This window comes from Musa acuminata, chromosome BXJ3-1 (genome assembly GCF_036884655.1).
Source record: "Musa acuminata AAA Group cultivar baxijiao chromosome BXJ3-1, Cavendish_Baxijiao_AAA, whole genome shotgun sequence".
NCBI classification, from domain to species: domain Eukaryota; kingdom Viridiplantae; phylum Streptophyta; class Magnoliopsida; order Zingiberales; family Musaceae; genus Musa; species Musa acuminata.
Genome location: NC_088349.1, coordinates 439761 through 461188, shown reverse-complemented (window position 1 = coordinate 461188; position 21428 = coordinate 439761). Strand labels below are relative to the sequence as shown.

The 21428-nt window shown below is 37.7% G+C and overlaps 2 protein-coding genes across 7 annotated transcripts; both read right to left on the bottom strand.

Moving 5' to 3' along the window:
* Positions 1 to 201: 201 nt before the first annotated feature.
* On the bottom strand, positions 202 to 5564 carry LOC135629077 (probable prolyl 4-hydroxylase 3). Its single transcript, XM_065136240.1, has 8 exons — positions 5193 to 5564; positions 5032 to 5113; positions 2919 to 3016; positions 2728 to 2825; positions 1675 to 1804; positions 1370 to 1557; positions 1108 to 1195; positions 202 to 496 (listed from the first exon to the last, which is right to left on the bottom strand). The coding sequence occupies exons 1-7, from the start codon at positions 5414 to 5416 to the stop codon at positions 1122 to 1124; spliced, it is 894 nt and encodes a 297-aa protein (XP_064992312.1). The 5' UTR covers positions 5417 to 5564; the 3' UTR covers positions 202 to 496; positions 1108 to 1121.
* A 970-nt stretch (positions 5565 to 6534) lies between these two features.
* LOC103979942 (splicing factor U2af large subunit B) lies at positions 6535 to 21396 on the bottom strand. 6 transcript variants are annotated; one of them, XM_018818095.2, is made up of 18 exons: positions 21213 to 21396; positions 18652 to 18926; positions 17916 to 18029; positions 14751 to 14809; positions 14169 to 14239; positions 14035 to 14079; positions 13899 to 13958; positions 12579 to 12639; positions 10307 to 10419; positions 9772 to 9887; positions 9446 to 9544; positions 9040 to 9115; positions 8871 to 8959; positions 8651 to 8717; positions 8460 to 8561; positions 7472 to 7553; positions 7313 to 7380; positions 6535 to 6900 (listed from the first exon to the last, which is right to left on the bottom strand). In XM_018818095.2, the coding sequence occupies exons 1-18, from the start codon at positions 21300 to 21302 to the stop codon at positions 6751 to 6753; spliced, it is 1737 nt and encodes a 578-aa protein (XP_018673640.2). In that variant the 5' UTR covers positions 21303 to 21396; the 3' UTR covers positions 6535 to 6750. The 6 variants fall into 6 exon arrangements, with proteins under 6 accessions (XP_018673640.2, XP_009394487.2, XP_018673644.2 ...); XM_009396212.3 differs by having other exon boundaries at positions 17916 to 18026; XM_018818099.2 differs by having other exon boundaries at positions 18652 to 18949; positions 21213 to 21353.
* Between the last annotated feature and the right edge of the window lie 32 nt (positions 21397 to 21428).

Sequence of the window (21428 nt, the reverse complement as noted above, 5' to 3'; positions counted from 1 at the left end):
CTCCAGATGTAATAGACATTGAAGGTTAATTTTGTGCTGTAGATATAAAAATATGAAACTTTCACTGTCAGATCCATTATAAGCAGCCATTCAACCTTGCTTCAGATGGAAGCATGGTATTTTAAAGTGAAGTGGAAAATGCCTTGAAAGAAAGTTTGCAACATTTGGACAAAACACAGATGAGATTAATAACAGGAGTAGGGTCCAAAATCCATGAGTAGAATATTAAAGTCTGCCTATCAACGATACATTATTTACTGTATTTTTGGTACAAAAAAATACTAAAACATAATTCTCAAATATTACAATAAAACATCAGCACTCGATTTCTAAAACTAAAACAGAACTGCTGCAGGAAATAAGTATTCTTTTTTTATCATGTGTGCTACACACAAAAAAAAAAATGGCAAGACTGACAAGCGGCACGATTGTTTCGAGTTGGGTAGAGACTTTGCTGATAAATACAGTGGAGATTGCAGCCCCTTGAACTTATCTCCTGCAAAAAAGAAACAATGTAAAAAGATTATTGACATGCATGAAATATAACTCCTCAATTTTCAATTAAGAGCCCACTTTCTCTTCACACCATCAGCAACTTGAATGAAAGAGTGTTGACATGCATGAAAAATGGCATTGATGACAGAAGCAAAACAAGAGGAAGAAAAACAGATGTGATACCCATTACAAAAAGATCAAAAGAAATTCTCTTTTCTAGGATGTCCTATGTTCCTACTCGATTTTGAAAATTTTATCAAACGAAAGAGTTTTTAAGTGGTAGGAACACTTACATCTTAAGCATAACAGAGGTACTAATAGGTAATCAATAATGTTTGCAAAAATTGTGCTGTTTGAAGCTGTAACTCATGTCAGGCTTTGTGGTAAAACTCCAACTTTATGATTTCAGCATCACAATCTTGTAGATGTTTTAACTTTTAATACATAAAGTTGAGGAATAACTCATACTTGGCAGGGACACAATAAATTCCAAAATATGGCTTTGGACCATGAGATCTTGTGCAACAGGCAACTATTAGTTTATTAAGGAATATTTAAATTTCAGATGTTAAACTTTTATAAGATATTGCGGATGTGGAAGCAGGAAAGTACCTTCAGTGAAAATATCAAGCTTTATACTCATGGAGACGCATCCACTTTGGAGCAGACCACTTATTTCCCTTAATTACAGGGCATGCACCTGCAAGAATGAATCAGAAAATCTTCTGGCATAAGCTTTTGGTCAATAAGGAATTTTTCAGAAGATACAACATGATTTATAAAGAAAGAATCATTATTGTTACATCAAAAGATACTTTATGTCAGGGTTCCTGAATAGAAACTTCTCTGAATAAAGATATGATGGGCAACAAACCATGCAAACTTAATGGGTCCATAGTAGCATCAGGTTTCATGCTCCAGAAGAGTAAGGCATCTCCCATCTTTGGTTTTAGAGCAAGACCTGCCTTTCCACAATCCGATAGCCCATTGTACCCTGGCAACGAACTGCTGTTGACTTTGGCATTAGGAAACACTGTCTCACCACCTTCTTCAACATCCGAACTGTCCATAGGATATCAAAAGGAATAAAGGAAGAACCACAGAGATGGCTTCAGTGATAAGCAGTTTAATGCAACCTTAACACAGTCTTAAGGGAATCTAAGATGTGAAGTCACATACAGATACATCAAGAAGGTAGCTATCCGCTGACCCCCATTCTTAGTGTTGAATTCATCGGCGAAGTAGTCCAAGTGAGGTTCATATTTCTGACCAACTTCATAATGAAGAACTTGGAGTCCCTCCCCATGCTCTATATAATTAGATGAATCAGATCAGAATAGGAATCCATGATGGAAGTAAAGGTCAAGTGCAAAAATATTTTACAAGCCAAATTTAGCTTAACTGGTGATCTTTAGTTTATATATTACAGCAATAAACTATGCTCCTTGAACTAAATAAAGATGTCAAGAAACCTAAAGAAAAATATCTTGCAGTTTAGCATTATATATATTCTTTTTCTGAGAATCATTCAGCGTTTTACTTTTTGCATTAATGCGATGGAAATAACTTTATCGTTCAACAAAATACATTTAAAATACCAAAAAAAGTTATCATGTTTTATGTCTGAATCATTTAGACTCTCCACAGTTATGTTCTTCTAATTTTCCCTTGTACCAAATTGCAAATTGCCAAGTTCCCATCATACTTCCTCCTGCACATATATATTGTATAGAAAATATCAGATAAGGAAACAATATAAACAAGCAACTAAAGACGATTATGGATTTAAAATTTCCCATCTAAAACTGCTATGGTTATCCTGAAATGTTCTGCATATTCTACAGATTTGTATTTGTCTTTTCCATATCATTTCCGAAAATTTACACTGCCCAATGTTGTTGGTTCTAACCATATAGCCTCCTCCAAAGCTCATCCCTTTTTTCCTTCGACCAAATTTCATTAATTATATTGTTCAGATTTCATAGGCTGCCTTTAAAGCAGGAAAGATATTAATTGGCTAGTGGCTCTTAGGAAGAAAACAATGTATAAGAAAACCATGTATAATCTCACTTATTGAATGTCTTCCAGATATGTAGATTTTCTCTTAGATATTGATCTCCTTTATAATTCTGTATAAGGCCTTTAAAAACTGAGAAAATTGGTTCAAGATGCTGTATCAAAGAAGAAGCTACAGAAACTAGTATCGATCAATTTCATTTGTCAATAACTTACCTACAGGTATGAAGGTATAGTCTGCTATCCTTTTTTCAATGGATCTGATTATCTTATCACGTCCTCTTTGAAGAAACATGCCTGAGCTTGTTCGAACACTATCAGCAAATACATATGTGAGTACTGACTGTTGAGAAGCTCTTGATTAAGTCAAAATTATAAGTTTTGACAGATGGATGAATACTGATAACCTGCTATCTTCACTCCCACCGGTAGTGCTATTGACAACTGTTGACTTTTTCATATGAGGCTTTGCCAGCTGAATTATGTACTCACATTCTTCCTTGGACTGTTAGAAACACATCTGAATCAATATGTAAATAGTGCACAGATAAAAATCCACCCGCCCTTAAATAGAGGCACAAGAAAATGAGGAAGTTGTAATTGATAAACCCCATGCAGACTAATAACATTTGCTAAGAAGTGTTTTCTCGTGGAAACAACTTAGTTTCCATCAAACACAGTGTATGACACTAACAGCAAAGAATTTACAGCTGTTGAATTATCTAAAATAAAACATTTAATGATCATCTTAGCTGCCAAGACAGAGTTGAAGAGAATTGCATAGAAAAAGGCTATGGAGGAGGAATAACAATTAGATGCCACCTTGAAATGCAATCTGTTTGTTGTGTTCTCAAGTGAATTAAAGAAAACATCATGAAAATACTGTTAGTTGATTACCGCAAGGGGTTTGACACCAAGTGATTGCCAGGGAGTGTAAACATTAATGATGTGACCAAAAAATCATCTAAATCATATGCCTAAAGCTGAGTTCAGAATATGATGGTTGACTTAGCAGGTTGTAGGAATTTCAAGTCATGATGACTTTCGGTCGTTGCATGCCACCACAGAGAACTGATATCAGCAAAGGAGCCAAGGAGACACAATGAATTATGAAACTTCATGCAATAACGAGAGACATCTCTAGATGAGGTATTGGGCATATGATTATATTTTGATCAGATTTTGTTTATACATTGATGAGTCAACATTTTTTCATTGGTGTGAGCACGAAGGCTCGCGAGGAATTGTATGTTTTGAATAAGCCCGCACAATTTCACCCTTTCAGAGTAAGCCTCAAAAATCACCTTTGATGGTAAGAGTGATACTAGAGGCTTATTAGCCCTTGATTCCCCTACTCCTTAACCAATGTAGGACTCAGTGCCTTTATCAATGCCTCCCAATAGGGGAGCTGAGGGCTTATGACCCTCCTAGTCAATATTTTGTTGTCATTGGTGCAAGCACGAAGGCTCGCGAGGAATTGTCCACTTTGGGTGAGTCTGCACGGTTTTACCCTTTTAGGGTGAGCCCCAAAAGGTGTCTCTAGTGGTAAGGGTGATGTTAGAGGGTTTTAAGTCCTTGGTTCTCCTACTCCTCAAAGGTGCCTTTTGGGGCTTATCCTAAATAGGCAAAACTGTATGGGTTCACCCAAAACGGATAATTCCTCACGAGCCTTCATGCTCGCACTAATGATGACAAAATATTGACTTGTCACTTTCAACGGATAAGGACATTTAAACTCATATTGATTGAAGAATAGAGGAACTAAAGACTTATAAGTCTCTAGCATCACCCTTACCCTTAAAAGTATCTTCTTGGAGCTCAGCCTAAAAAGACAAAACTGTAAGGGCTCACCCAAAACGAATAATTCCTCGTGAGCACGTCATATGTCACTTTGTAGTAACAGAAGTGAGGCAAAACACATGTCACTATGGCAAGATTGCACAAGAAGAAAGTTAATAATATTAAATATATCCCCAAACTATAACGTCCCCAAAAGCCTGATGGAAAAATCCTATGATAAGGAATAGGACACTTTGTATTCTTTACCTCTGAGCAATTGGAGGTCAATTTCATAAGCATAAAAGCAGGAGAGTAAAAGGAAACATTTGCATGACCTGAACTAAGGTGTTGTGATGCATGCAACTTCAACAAGAATCGATTCCATGAAATCTAATCAAGAACAATGGCAAACAGGGTGCATCAAGTGCCAGCAAGTCAGAAAAGGGAAACTTGAACTTCGCTACATTCTTCATCTTCTCCAAGTATCAAGTAAGCATGTTTACTGTTGGACAAAATGCATGAATACAGGACAGCTCCAGCATCAATCCTCACCTACCAGGAAGATTCGAATCGATTAAGTTTTCAGAGCTTAGATTCCCACAAAAATAAGAAAAACCACACAAAAAAGAAAGAACCTCTCTAAATCCGAACTACCCCAATCGCACAAATCACATTAATTTAGCTCGAACGGACACATGAATAAAAGAAAACAATAAAGAATGGAAGGAGAAATAAACTAACCAAGAAATTATGGTAGACGAAAGCTCTGGGCTCCCAGGAGATGACCTCCGTCCACTGACGCCCGCTCTGGACGAACCCCTCCCTGCACCAACAAAAACAAAGCGGTCGAATCATCATGCCTGACCGCCAAAATCCACGAGAAAGGGATCGGAAACTCTTACGTCTTCTCGCTGTGGGAGCGATCGTGGGCGCGACTGGGTGCGAAGAGCGGGCCGATGGGGAGGGAGAGGACGTCGAGGGCGAGGAGCACGAGAAGGACGACGGAGAGCGCGAGGAGCGACGTCAGGGCCAGCGTGTAGGTCCTCGACTTCCGACAAGGGAAGAAGAACCTCTGGTTGGAGAACCGCGCCTCCGCCTTCGCCATGAGCGGCCGCAGCAATGCCATGCCCCACTACGGCTTGCGTAGTCGATCACTTTAAAACAGGAGGAGGAGGAGGAAGAAGAAGAAGAAGTTTTGACCATCGACAGCACGGTGGTTTGCGGGCGGGTCTAAAGAGTGGCGGACGGGATCAGCGGCGGTGTCGCCCACAAGGTCGTTTTGAGCGGGAGAAAACGGGAGCTCAGCGAGCAAAAGGGAAGGAGGTGGCGGATCCTCTTCACTTGGGGCTTGAATCGGAACCTTCCAATTGCTGCATCGCATCCGTCAGATCGTAGGGGCCCACCTAGTCTTCATCAATACCACGATACGGTGTTTGGAGAGGATCCAGAAGTGTCGAGGAAACGACCTGCCCCGGGTCGCAGCTGATTTGATTATGTTAAGCTCACATGTCTCGGCCGAGTCAGGGAACACGGTTCCTCTGCCACCACTTGTCATGTCGGGCCCACGCGGTTGAGCCCCGACCGCGTCCTCCGTTTCCGGGGGAGGCCTCAAACAAAGGGCTGCTTTCCGATTGGTCTCCAGCTGCGGGATCCGTCTTGTGGGTGGGTTCCATGGCGGAGAACCAATGGGGTGCAACTCCGTGTTCTCACCACACCAATCCGGTTGGTGCTACACCAAACCCGTGGGGGCCACCGCCGTTGTGGCGTCCGGTAGGTCAGCCAAGTCGGAACCCTGACCCCACCGACCTGACATCAGCTCGATGGCAATTGACCACCCCGACGACGAAGACGGAGACGACGTGGTCAACCGGTTTTAGGAGGGTGGGCTTCTGGTTGCCGCCCCGAGCTCACTCGGCTAAGAAAAACCATGGAGTTCTCTCTCGTTTCTCTGTGGGAGCGTGGAACGAACGATACGTCGAAAAGTCAACCGTCAGATTCAAAGGTCTGAGAACTGAGGATCAAATACGCACGCGTGCACGGGAGTAGAAAGACACAAGGTGGGCCTCACCTTGGGATCACGCGTGCGAAGGTGGCGCAGAAGGAGCGAGCAGGGTGGGCGGAGTGGAAGTAATGGAGCGTGGCAGCGGTCAGTATGGAGAAGTAATGGAGAGTGGCAGCACCTGCATCGGCATTCCATGGAACAAAAAAATAAAAATCTTGCCTGGCGTCGCTAATAGGAACACAGAAAAGAACAAATCAGCTGGCATATAAAATACAGAGTGGCTCTGGAATGCACCCGATGATTATGATCGACAACTCACACTGATTATGAGCATCAAGCATAGTGAATAATAAATGGACGGGTGTTACAGGCAAGAAGTTGACGTTTAGAAAGACACATGGTTGCTGAGCAGTGGAAAGATGGAACAAAGACAAGAAAGAAGGCAGCAAAAATCCTGGTCAAGCCACAACCATTGCGTCGTAATCTCCTGTGGCGAATTTTTCCTCGGAATAATATGTAGCACTGACAACATTTTCCCCAAACCTTCTACCATGGAGGGAAACTTTCGCTCTAGCCGAGTCCGTGACATTTGCATACTCCAAAAAGACCTGAAACATAATTTTTTTATAAAAAAAATGCTGTAAGGCAGCATAATCTATTGAAAAGAAAGAGAAGGTAATGCCTGGTGTTCACTTTCCCTTGACTAGAAAGTCTTGTAATTACAAATTATAGTAATTAAGAATAAGTTTGTGATTGGATGTCAGAAGACACAGTCATCCAATTCTAGTAATTAAGAATAAGGCTAATTCAGTGCTTGTCGAACCCTTTACATGGCCAATGGAAAAAATAAGGACTGACAATCCTAATCTCACGGTTTGAGGGTCACTTCTTGATCCACATTGTACTACTATACCATGATAAATTATAACTTCTACATTAAAATAATAATATGATCTTGTAATTCAACCATTTGACCAATTTACCGACTCGTCTCAGTTAGAACCAAGAAAAGATACATACCTTTCCGACTCCAGAAATCGCTTCTCCAGTTGGACCAGGGCGAGGTATGACAAGATTTATCAAAGAACCTTGACAAACAACAGGAAAGAAGGGATAACATAATTGAAGGAAGAAAGCAATTGAAGGAAGGCATCCATAAGCAGTAACTCCAGAACTTACCAAACTTCTCACTTTCTTCTCTCATGTCCTCTAGTATTTCTTTGTACACCTCCTCATCTCTCAGTTCATCCACAGAAACAACCTTTAAACACCCAGTTCAATAAATTAATAAAAAGGAAACAACAAATTATCAAGCACTATGAAAATGAGACAGAATGCATCTGGCCGTATTATTATTTTTTTGAATCAAAGAACAGAAATAACAGACTTGCTAATATGCAGGTACACAAAATTAGTTTGCAAATGACAGAATGATAAGGTCATTTAATGTCACCTCAATTTGTAGATAAATAATCCCAGGTATCCTTCTTTATATACAATGATAACAGTTTCTTAAACCAGAAGTAAATTCTAGTCAGGATCTATATGTATCATGAACTAGCTATTTGTTGCATTTTGTCATGCAATGAAAACCAACACATAACAAGATGCAAGGCTAGCACAAGAAACCCATGCCCATCAAAATAATGATTAAAGTAGTTTGCATTAATAATTAAGCAATAAAATTTAATAAAATAAGGAAATAAATTATATTTTTTATGAAACCCAATGTGGTGCCACAAATATAGCAGTAAAAAAGTAAAATAATATAATAATATAATTTTTAGACTCTACTATTGTAGTATTTAAAAAATAATACAACAATAATAATTTATTAGTCAGCATCAAAGGCTTTGTTTGGAAAATTATATTGTCATAAACCTACAATAATATATTGATAAAATCATAATATTACTTGAACATTTTTCCCATTATGCATATTGATCCCCGAATGCATCAATACAAATACCATATCTATATCTTCAGAATCTGCAAGTGCAAACATCTAAATAAGCCCTTCTGCATCAGTAAATATTGCACATCCTAATGTATGCATTTGCAGACGTTCTTATCAAGTTTTAGACCTAATGCCCCCTTCACTATAAATACTCTGTTTGCCAGGCGCCTTTAACAATGTACCAAGTGAAGAAAGGGCGGCAACGGCTACCTCTGTTAAGCATACAACTTTGGTTGGCGGTTCTGCAGATATGTTGGCATTCAAAGCAAACCCCGGAAAATGCGAGGCACCACCACTTTGCAAAGCTAGTTTCTTCATGGAGAAGCTTCAAATTAGTGAAGATTATGCATGAAGAAATTTAAATGGGTTTAATGCCACCTCGATGATCTAAATCTATATACCTGAATAGCTATGTGTTCATGTGCCTGCTGTAAGATCAACTCCTGCTCTGGTTTCATCTGTCCCATGCTGCAGATTAGAACGAGGTATCTTCATCATAAGATGCTATACTTGGGCATATAAAGTTATAAACAATAAAATTCACACAGAAGTTCCCTTTACATGGACCGACACTAGACATTAGGATATGCCACTATTGCACCATTGAGCATACATACAAACCTGGCAGTGGCACGTCGGACTGTTAGTGTCTTTTCACCCATTTTGAGGCCATTAAGTGCAGCACATGCAATGTCAGTCACTGATGGATCCTAAATTAACAAAAGAGCTTTCAGATGGCATTAAAAATGTAGATAAAAAGGCAACACCATAATATTCAATTTAATTTTACCTGATAGACACAAAAACCATAACCTTTTGAGTTTCCTGTGTCTCTATCTTTTACAAGATCAAATCCACGCAGGGGTCTGAAATAAAAACAAGCCACAAGACCTCATTAGTATACAGTACAATAAAACAAACATATAACAAAATCCCTGCAACCAAGTTACTTATTTCGGAATCACTGAGGACTAAATCAATGGAAAAGAAAATTATATCAGCAGAAATTATGAGCCCACATGTAATACATGAAGGTGGGTCATGCGGATGTGACACTTGAAATGAGGACAAATGTAAGGTAAGAAACTAAATGTATATATTTTTCAGAATATTCTCATCCCTTTTAACATGAGATGCTAAAAACATAAAAATACTAGGACAAACACAACCAGAAAAAAGGGAATTAGTATTCACACCCAAACGATTCTAGGAGCTCCCTTATTTGTGCATCTGTGAAATAGTATGGCAGCCCACCCACAAAGACACGATCGGGTCCCTCCGATCCGCCAATTGCACTGTCAACAAAGCATATGATAAGTGTCCAGTAACTAAAGAAACTAAAGTATTCTAATACTTCAATTGAGGGCTACATGAAATCAAACTGATCAAAAATACATAGAAAAACATCATAATATCAAGGCTGTCCAAATTTATTAAGTAATACTTCTTTTCCAAATCTCATGATTGTGAAAATAAACAAGATATTGTATCCCCAGCCATATGAAAGCATGTGATGACACACCTGGGTAAAAGACCAACAGCAGCTAAGTTAAGATGCGGACTGGGTTGACTGGGTCCAAGTGTTGCAGCCAAGGAAGGATTATAGTCAGTAGGCCTTCGAACTTTCACTGGAACACCCTTTCAAGATTAAAAGAGGTACACAAATGTAGATTAGCAAATTTGCTCTGCTGTGCTGGGGACAGAGAAAAAAAAAGAAAAATGAAAATATTCCTAATCTAGAACAAAGTACAGAAAATGATGACAGAGTTAAATGAGAGATTTAATTTTCCACCAAAGAGAGAATTCAAAGCATTAACCACATGATAGGTGCTAGATAAGACAGCTAAAAATCAAAGGACGGTATGTTTATCCTCATAAAATACTGAGATGATCTTGTTGTATTCATTGTTGACACTAATTTCATATTTCATCATAAGCAGTTAAGCACAATATAGTTAAGTCAAGCTAGCACGAAATGACAGCAAGAGGATAACCAACTATATAATTATGGATACCAGATGATGACAAAAAGGATGGTTTTTAGAATGTTAATGTACCTCAAAAATTATCCCATCTAATGCCATCGCATTACTTGCTTCTTCTACTGATCTCATCTCCACAAAAGCAAATTTCTTTTCGTGATTTATGTATACATTGACAACAGCATCACCTAAGAAACAAATATATCAAACTCATTTCTGAAAGAAAGTGTAAAAAAAATCAGCTTCCGAAGTAAAAGCAATAAACTGGATTACTAGAGGTTACGGGACCTTAGAGACTCAAAAGTCCAACCAAGAAAATGAATGTCGCAAATATACTCTACATAGCAATATATACCACTAACATGTTGTTGTGGTTACTAACTCTTTCCTTACATTTGATATTTTAGTACAATATAATACTTTTAGGTTTTTAGCAAAGTTATCTAGTTACATCCTAGAAGGAGATAGGCACGCTATCGTTTTATCCTTTCCAACAAATTAAACTAATTTGCCAGTTTGCTTTCAAATCCTTTACCAAAATATTAATGGCCATGCCCATCTTGCAGATATAAGCAAGTTGTCACCGTGTTAAAAAAATAAATAATTAAAAACATTAGAAGGGAAAGTCAGAGGAAACAGGTGGAAAGCCTACAGAAGAGAAAATGCAAGATATGAGCGATGCAAGCACAGAATGGTGCTAACGAGTAACAACAAAAGATTTATATGGGAATATTCAGGCTATCAGAGAGTTGAGTGCATATTGGAGGTTGATGATCTTGGTATGTGTACCTAGGACTGATTCTGTTATGAATCTGTTACCCAAACCAGCGGTTATGTTCCAAACAACGAGTTTCGGTCCAACCATGGAATCGAAGACAATTGAATTGGTATAAACCAAAATTTAAGGCTTCAGTCTTCCAAATGCCTTTTCACCTCATTCATATTACCTCACACCTTTTTCACAATAGACTCGGAACTGCCATGGACAAGATGGAGGGGGAACAATAAGCCAGTTAAATAGGCCAACTGCTGGAGGAGGTGTGCAAGTCATGCCACCATCATGTGACTGTCAGCAATAACCAAAACAGCAGGTGTGGTGCTTATGGCACTTTAAATCTTTCAGACAGTGACCAACAGAACAGAGAATAGAATCATGTAATTAAGGAAATCCCTGAGCGGACAAACTCCAAATGTCATGTGGGCTCCCCACCTCTAAGCATATTGCATGTTCACAACATAAGAGGGAAAAAGAACACTCTTGTTTGCACAAAGTCATATGCATGACTATTCGGAAATAGGCACAAGAAAATTATAAAGAACATAAGTGCATGGTCAAAGTACATACATTAAGAGAAATCATAAGATATTAGCTTTTAGGTTCCATACAGAATTTACTTGTGTCTATTTCTACCTCCCCATGCACCACTAGTCCAAATTGGCTCATCTAACCAATGCATTTACACATCATAAATTTATTGCCCAAACAAATTCAATTAGTTTTCCCTTGATTTACCCTAATCAAAGCTGCCTTCTATTATTAATGAATTGTAAACACTTTTTTTAATTTTTTTTTCTTCAAGTAAATCTGCAAATCAATGAACATGCAAAATCTAGCACAAGGATGAACTACAGAGACTAAAGTAAAGTAATTAGGTTCTCATCATCCAAAATCTAGGTTGTAATGACAATCCGTACCAAATTAAGATGATATATACACCCAATACAGCACAAGGATCAAAACCAAATAATTTAAAGAAGCCCTATTCATTAGTCAAGCCATCAAAAAAAAAAAGCAATTAAGTGTCTAGTAAGAAACTAAATTCACATGAAAATTTATTTGAATGTAGCATGAACTTTTGCCTGCCACATATACAAGATTAATTGCAAAAGATAGGCTCATTAGAGTGCTATAGAAAAAACTATTGGCTTAACCTAAAATGCAGAACCCAATGTTTTTGTTTCTTCTTATGCACAAAACATGCACAAGAATTTTTAAATGGGGTGGAATGTGGCATAGCATCTGTGACAACAACAGTACAAGCCTAGTTGCAAGGCATGTCTGATCAAGTGGAAGGCCTCAAATAAAATTATTGGCTTAATCTGAAACATAAATTCTAATACATTTCTTCTTTCTTTATCATATTTGATACTTCACATGCAAAAATTACACCGCGTAAACCTAACTTGTAACGTTTTTCCTTTTTTCCTCTCTGGTGCACTGCCATCAGAGCATTTGAGGTTAACCGGACGCAAACACAATAAAAGTATAAAACATGTGTCTCCACAGTTAAACAACTAGAGACAGAAAACCATTATGGAAAAAGAACGACTTGGAAAATGTTTCTACCTGGACCTGCAGCATTTCCTCCTATGGCAGACATTACATGGCTAAAAAATGTAGCAATTGTCTGTTTAGAAGGCCAAACAAGATATAAGTTACCACATGCATGGTAGACAAGTAATATCAAGTTCTGATAATACACATAATTATGCAACAAGCTGATCCAAGAAACAAAGATCAGGGAAATACAAATAACTGCTCCACTGACTAGACTAATCATGAGGAACCTTCAGAGAATACAACTATGGAGCATATTTTAGATACTGGAGCATTTAGACAGAATTCAACTACACATGCTCTGAAACAAACTTAACCTTAAATGTCTATGCTCATCTGTGCATATTAATATGCTCTTAATATAATCCTTGATATTTATGTGCTCATCTGAACTGGTGTACATAAATGTTGCAGGCAGGTTCATATACTTCCCATTTTCATTAATGACATTCTAAAAGCTCTTCTAATTTATGATTATTTTACTAAAGAAGCATTGTATAATTTTTTATACACATACAAATTCAGATGTCGGTAAACATACACAAAGGTCATTTATTGTAAAGACATTGAAACATAGATATACTACTATTGCCTGTATGGTTGCAGTGACACAGTTACATAAATAGTGAATCAGCATACCCAAGTTGTATATCCGGTGCACGAGATTCCAATCAATATGGGGTCTAGGGTGGGTCAATGTAACATAGAGGATGTTTCCGTACAATAGGTAAACAAAGGTCACAAGGGAGCAACCAAGACAGAGGTACCAAGTATACAATAGAAAAGCTCATTTGATGCATAACAAATTTCTATATACTTATATGTGTTCCCTAAAAACAAAAACAATTATTTACGAATAACAGGATGAACCTGGAGAATCTAGAGTTGTCACAAGGGAGCAACCAAGACAGAGGTACCAAGTATACAATAGAAAAGCTCATTCGATGCATAACAAATTTCTATATACTTATGTGTGTTACCTGAAAACAAGAACAATTATTTACGAACAACAGGATGAACCTGGAGGATCTAGAGTTGTTACATATTACACCAAATAATCACTTGAAAAGGAATATATAACATAATCTGATGTACTTAAGTCATATCAGTACAAACAGAAGATGATATGAAGCAACATAAGTTTGTGCAGGTGGAAAATCAAAGACGATTAATGGCTGGCATGGTCTTCTTATATTGTCAACTAAATGGTAATGCTTTATATTTTGGGAACAAAAGATCTTGTGGGAACACAATGATTAAATAATTTGTGTCTTGTCTGAGAGTATCAGGAAAATTGCCACTTAGAACAAAATGCAGTCAGAATAGAACCTGCTCATTTGCCATGGGAGGTAGGCCTCCAACATATACACGGCGTGCATGCCTTGTTGCCTAAAACGAGAGCATCTTCAAATCCTAGGCATTTCAATGAAACAACTTAAGATCAAAAGAAATGGACACAAGTTACCTGTTGAGTCACCGCTTGTGCTGGCATAAGTGCAATTGATCCAATCTATGCCAAATAGTTCAATTTTATGTTAACAGAAACATCATATGCATGTAATGAACAAGGTATCTGAGAAAAGCAAAATTCTTAAGTACCTGATGGGTTGCAACAGGTAACATGGTTGGTAAAGTTCCTGTCACAAGTTGTGGAACAACAGGCAGTGACCCTATATAATGTAAAAACAAACAGCAGGGAATTCAACAACACAGAAATTTCTGCTTCTGACACTTGTTCACTCCTCTTTTAAGGCAAACATTCCTACTTAATATGACTTGCATTATCAACAGCAAAACTCAAAAAGAAAATAATACACCACTGCAGCTGATGGGGATATTTCTCTTAAGTCTACCAAAGTGTGATAATTCCGGGTTGAAGCCGATTCCACAACTCAGTGCATTGGTTCCTTGAACATATATTTGTCCCTCGAACATAAAATCTACTGTAGGCACGCCTTTTGATAGCATCTTGGGATACGTAGCCCAATATTGCCTTCTTACCCATACGAAAACAGAGTCACAGAGAAAGACACACACACAACAGCCAACAACAGAACAATGGTTCTCAGTCTCCATATAAAACTATTATAAAGTAATAAATAGTCCTATATAATTTTCATAAGTACGAATTTCCAATTGCTGACGATGGACAAAATAGCAATAACTTAACAGTACACACACCTGCAATGGTAGTATCAGACACACCAAGAGGAGCCATGTCAAAACCACTTGTACGCTTACTGCAGAAGGAAAAGGAACAATAAGCTCTCCGAATCATAGTCAGAACTTAAATAACCTAAGGGAATAAATTTTGGTTGAATGTATGCATTTTCAGGGTCTTAATAAAATGACTGTTGGCCTGATGCACTTTTTGCTGTGTAAAGCATTGCCAACTCTGTAATTGAATTAAGCTTCCCAAGAAAATTATCTGGACATGTAATAAATTGTGATTATTCACGTTTTAAAGATGACATAGTCCAAGAACAAATGCAGACAGGTTTATCTTTTAAATTATCTTAAAGATCCCTAAATATTTGATCCTATACCTAATTATCGAACTCTGCATGGAGGAAAACCTTCCTATATAAAAGTATATATTGTCCGAGAATAGAGATAATTAATTGTCGCTCTATCATCAATATAAGAACAACCACAAGAAGAGTAATTGGCTGGACGTAAGGTGGCCAAGAAGAACACTTGGTGCTAGTGTAAAATTGAAGATTGAGAAATGAAGATGGCTGGACAGAAATACGTGAAGAGAATAACCCCATCCATAGTCTCGTGTCATATAGACGAAGTGCTGAACATGCCACCTTCATTGCCTTAATTTATCTAAGGGTACATTATAGGGCCCTAATTAGTGTTATCAAGTTAACTACACCTGCTATTTATCCCCATGGCATGTTGTCAAAGACACCAGGTGTTAAAAAGGCACCAAGGTTTCAAAACACCTGAGGCATTAGGCGTTCGCTCGAGCGAAATGAGGCACTCACCAATACAAAAATGATAAAAAAATACGATTAAGATCATTAAAATAAAATTTAGACAAAATAAGAGTTCCATAAAATTTCATATTAAAAATATCACCACTAAATATCAAACTATATTCATTTAACCACCAACAAAACATTAAAGTGCTAAATTGTCTGAATCTAATAATGAAATAACAAAACAAAAGAAGATTAACATCTAAATTAATATTATTCAAAATTATAGCAAAAATTAATAATTCAAAATTAACATCAAAATTAACGATTCAAAAATCTAGCAATCGCAATAAGGGAGGAGGGAGAATGAAGGAGAGGGGGCTATGGTCTGGGAGCAAGGAGGAGGAGCACGCTATCACGAACAGAGGAGCGGGGCCTGCAATGAAGGGGGATAAGAGGGAGGGGAAGAGAGAGAAGGGAGGAGCTGTAGTTTGGGAAGGGAAAGGAGAAGGGTGATGGTCCGGGAGGGGGAGGATGGTGTCAAGGAAAGGGGGGAGCTACGACGAAGGAGGAAAAGGGAGGAGAAGTGGGAAGAGAAGAGGGTGGGGAGCTGCGATGAAGGGGGGCAGAGGGTGGAGGGAGGAGAGAGGAGAGACTATGTGATGGCGAAGGAGGAAAAGGAGAAAGAGGGAGATACTAAGGAAGTGCTCGCTGGAGGACGATAAAATCGTCGTCGCCATTCATCGATGGAGAGGAAGACAGCTGCCGTTTGCCAAGACGCTACACCATTCGCCGAGGAAAACGCTATAACGACGAGAAGACCAGCTCGGGTGTGCGCAGGGGAGGGGTGTGTTGATCCTGTTTCATTTGGTTCAATCAAACCAAATGACTCTCAATTGACTTGCAATCGATAACCAAGGCTTAACCCAACCATATTTTAATCAAGCAGGCACCTGTGTCACCCAGAACCTAGGCTAGGCGAGCGCTTGGGCTGCACCTAGTAGAAGTCGCCTGCTTGGCACATTTACCAAGCTTCGGGCCTCACCTCGCCTCGGTTGGGTGCCAAAGCGAGCGCCTAAGTGTCTGTCTGGTGACTTCATTGCTCCACGGTACAAACATCAAAAATGGACTACAAGTCTTAACAACTTTCCATATTCAAAACTGACTCTTCAATTTTTAAGAATCACGACCCATTTCAATCCGTAAATGGTGCAAACTATCAATTAACTATGACTTCTAACATTTCTTTTGAATGGACAAAATAGAATTTGGGTTCAAAATTTCAGATAAGATGTATGATATATGCCTGATGTCAACTTTTATCTGGCACACAGAATGAGAGACAAGGCTGCATACTTCTTCAACAGTTCCAAAATGAGGTCAGGTGCAAGATGAGCAGCCATGCAGGTCTTTTCAGTGAAGGAAACAATTGATTTAACTTCGAAACTATAATAACAAATGACTCAAATTATAATATGACTTTCTAAAATGTCAGCTAGCAACTTCTTAAGCCAGTGTAATGTATTACCTCAAAGATAGAGAAAATATTTAGGAGCAAGGCTGAGAGTCAGACCTCATGGTAGCAGGCTATGCTCAATAGCATAAGAATAAACAATTATTTGAACATTTAAAGCATCCTCTAATTCAAACTACACATGGTGTAAAATAATACACAAGTATATATTTTACTAACAATTTTAGTATGAAACTACTTATGCACAACTTTGCAAAAGCAAGATGGATCGTACAGCAGAATGAATTCTGTGGAATAAGATCTCTATTGCAAAGTTGAAAGTGCGTCAAACTATCTAAAGGTGTGACCAATGCTATGCATCCAACTCACTGTATGATTTTAGGCATGCACTGATAGATTAAGAGGGATTGGGGTTGGGAAGAAAAATAGAAGACACAGATATACTCTCTTGCGGACTTGCTCCATAACAATGAGAAAATGGGCTTTCAGATTTTCTGTTGAGTCATTCCTCAGTTATAATCAGTAAATCTCCTACTGAGAGAACATAACACTTCCAGCTCCTATCCTCCGTCCTTTGTGCACAATATACCCCGTGTGAACTCGCTATGGCTTAAATTTTGAACATCTAGCATAATACGTAATTCTCTCAATATTTTCCCTATATGTGTCATTCTTAAACCTTCTGTAATCAAATCAATCCAACAGCCACTTGCAGAAGTTCTTACCATACCAATTGTTAAAAAATTTCTTTTATCGTATCCCTACATCTGCAAATTGCATCTCAAAAAAAAAAAATCATTCCTAGTAAGCAAGGTCAGAGCCAAGAACCTCCAAGACCTGCTATATGATTCTTATGCACAAAAAGGAGAGAAAACAACAAAATATGATAAATAATGATTAAAAACAGAAGAAAAAAAAAAGGAAAAGGAAGAAGAACAGAGGTACCTTTTAGAAGGAGAAGGTGATCGTGACTTAGTCCTCTTGCTGAATCTATCCTTTGAACGTGAGCGTGACCTATGTTTTTGTCTTTTCTCCTTTTCAATATCATATTTCTGCCTGCTAAAGAAGCGAAAGAGGCATGCATACCCTTAGAATGGATAAAATATGGCATACTATTAAAAACTTGAAACAAGGCACTTGTCAGTAAAGTATTCACTTCTATCAGAAATAGTAAATGTATATCCAGTGAAGTGAAATTTCAGCAGAAAAGGAAAAAACTAAGTTTTAAAACATATAATAACCAACAACAAGATGCATCAGTATATTCGGTTCAATGTTTTTAAGTCATACAAAAATATAAATGCTTACATGTAGAAAGACCATTATTGTCGCGACTAGATAGAAAAAATCATACTTCATTTTTTTCATAATAATCTAAACTATGTCAGGAAGCAATGTTTTTATTTAGGTTAATATCCGTGTTTCAGTCTAATATAGAGCCTTATTGCAGATATTTTCACATTCTATGTAAGTTAAAGTGAAAGAATTTGATTATCCCCCACCACCCCACCCAAAAAAAAAAAGGAAAAAAAGATAAAGCAAAACAACATTACAAATTGAATTAGGTGTAAGACTATTGATGATTAAGGATAGTAGAAGAATGAATTTCTAGTATCGTAAAAATTAGAATAATTAATATAAAAGCTGCAATCATCACATCCGGAGACATAATCAAACATACCGATCATTATCACGGTTGTGGAAGCGATCCCATTCATCAAATTTGTCCCTTCCTCTCTCATCATTTGTGCTTCTACCTCTTTCATAGTCCCTACGTCGATCCCGATTTCTTTCTTTCTCTCGATCCTGACCTCTCTCCTTTCTTCCAAGTCGACTACTATCTCTTTCCTTCTCTCGGTCCCAATCTCTCTCTTTATCTCGACCGCCTTCATTTTCCCTATCTCGACTTCTCTCACTCATCTTTAGCTTCTCCCGTATTGATCCATGAGAATTGCGCTGAAAGATGAAGCCAAACTTCTCTATAAAGTAAAACAAATAATAACTGTACATTAACTGAATTTCACATGAATATATCAACATACCAAATGTGAGGATGAAACTGCAATTCATAATGAATATTCTTGCGAGACCTAAAAATGTTGTGACTTGTCTAAACCTTAGCTTTGAATTAAAAATGTGCATGCAATTGAACTCAAGATATGTTGGGCTCAAAATTTTGTCAGTAATGGAACACAAATTATCAACTATGCATGTCTATATACTATATGCTATACTGCTAGGACGTGGGAAAGCAGATAACTGCATCTGGAGATTTGTGCTTAAGTTCTCAGTTTTAGCAAGATAATGATTCTAAATTCTAGGAAAACTAAAGAACCATAAATGAAGTTGTTACATGATGGTTGAGCTCACTAAAAAGTTTTTAGCTCAACAAAAACATTTTGGAAATTGGAAACATAATTTGGAAAAAGTGGTTCATCTTGGAGCAGTAAATGCCAAGTTCCTATGCCAGAGCAAGCAAGGTCTTGACACTCTGGAATGAATCCAAGATTCTGAGGCTGTCTTTTCTACACTGCAAATAGGAATACTGCACTGAACTATGACAAGGACAGAAATGAATATCATTATGTTATTACATGATTTGTACATATAAATGTGCAACTGAAAATTTCTACAAAAGGACAACAACCTTTATGGCACATGAGTATAGGTTATTTTTTGGTAGGGTTTAGCTTAATATTTACAGTGCTTGAATATTTACACTAAATAGTAAATAACATTATGTTATTACACTGAGAACACTTGGACAATTATTCATATAAATAGAAAAAATAAGCGATAAAAATACTAGCAGAACATGAAAGAAAATAAAATATCCTGAAAAACAACAATAAGATCATGAACGAACTCTAGTAAGCTTAGTAAAACTAATAGAATATATAGCTAAATATAAACTACATGTTACATATTCCAATAGTGTATGCACAACGCGATTGATCCACATCCAATATATAGACTATCTATTTGATATACTAGGTATCAGGTTTACACTTTGGGTACATTGTTGCCGTTTCTTCATAATCTTCTTTCTTGTTAAAACTCGACATCCTTATTTTCAACTTTCTCAATAGAAGGTCAAAAGAAAAATATATATTGGTTTTCTCTCAAATTACCAACTATCAGAGCGGAACCAGATCTGAAGAAAAATTAAGGTTTGCACTGTTTTGCAACCCCCCAACCCTCAAAAAAAAACAAAAGACAAAAGAAAAAAAAATATTAACAAAACAAATTATGCAATATGCCTCCAAATTCAACCAAATTCAAATGCAGATCATGATCCTGATCGCCCGAACCCTATCTCCTAACCTATGCTTTATCAGCTGAATTAATATGTTGAGTGAGTAGCTAGATTTACAAATCACAGTGAAAATTTAAGTGGAGTCACCAACTCTACGAGAGAAAATGAGACATGTTTTTTGGTGGACTTCGACACATTGCATACATGGATGAATAAGAGGCTAAATGCATGCAACCTAGTCTCACTTTTATTTTGATAATTTAAAGTTTTAAACAAAGAAAAGGTTAATTCTTAAAACAAAAATATTCCACCGATGAACCCAAAGATGTCAATGGAACACGTCTGGTCCAAACTGGGCTTATGCCATGATGAGTAAACACCCCATATATCCGTATCTGACCAGATCTATAATCATGCTTCATCATATTAATCCACAATAAATGTTCATTTTATAGTTCAGTGGAATGTACAAAAAAATGAATTCCATTATTCGAGTGAGAAAAAACAGCAGAAAGATGAAAGACTAAATAGTTTACGAACAATTATTCAATATGTTTATGTTATTGTTGCTCCTTTAAGCCAATTGCATAAGTTCTACAAGTATTTACAAGAACCAACCTTGGCCTGTATATATTACCAAAATGTGCAGTCGGATAAAGGAGTTGGTTTCAAGTCCATCAGGTTCATGTGGAGAATCCGTGGCAGGTTAACTAATAATCAAATTGGATATTTTCCACATATATGTCTGTTTATGAAAGATTACCAAGAAACCGATGTTGTATTCTACGAGCCAAATTTCTGGCGTTTGGGAATGCAGATTCTATATAACCTATTCGACTAAACAACCAATTGGTGTTTTCTCAGCATCTTGCTGGACCAGTTCGTCAGCGTGAGAAAAATAAGGGGACTTCCTTTCAAGATTCGGAAAAACATCGAACCGATCCGAGAAAACAATCAACCGAGGGGAAGATAAAGAGAGACTCGACCTCGCGATGGGATTCTCTCTCCTCGAAGGCGATCCGATCGCGTCCTCCACCTCCGGACCTGCTCTCGCGGCGGCGATCAGAGGCGGACATCTCGTCGCCTGTGTCCCGGACGGAATCAACCCTAATATCGATCGGGACCGAGGTAAGTCGGTGACGCCAACTAGGAGGGCAATGGGAGAACAAACCGATTCGACGAGGATGAAGCCTTGTGCCTAC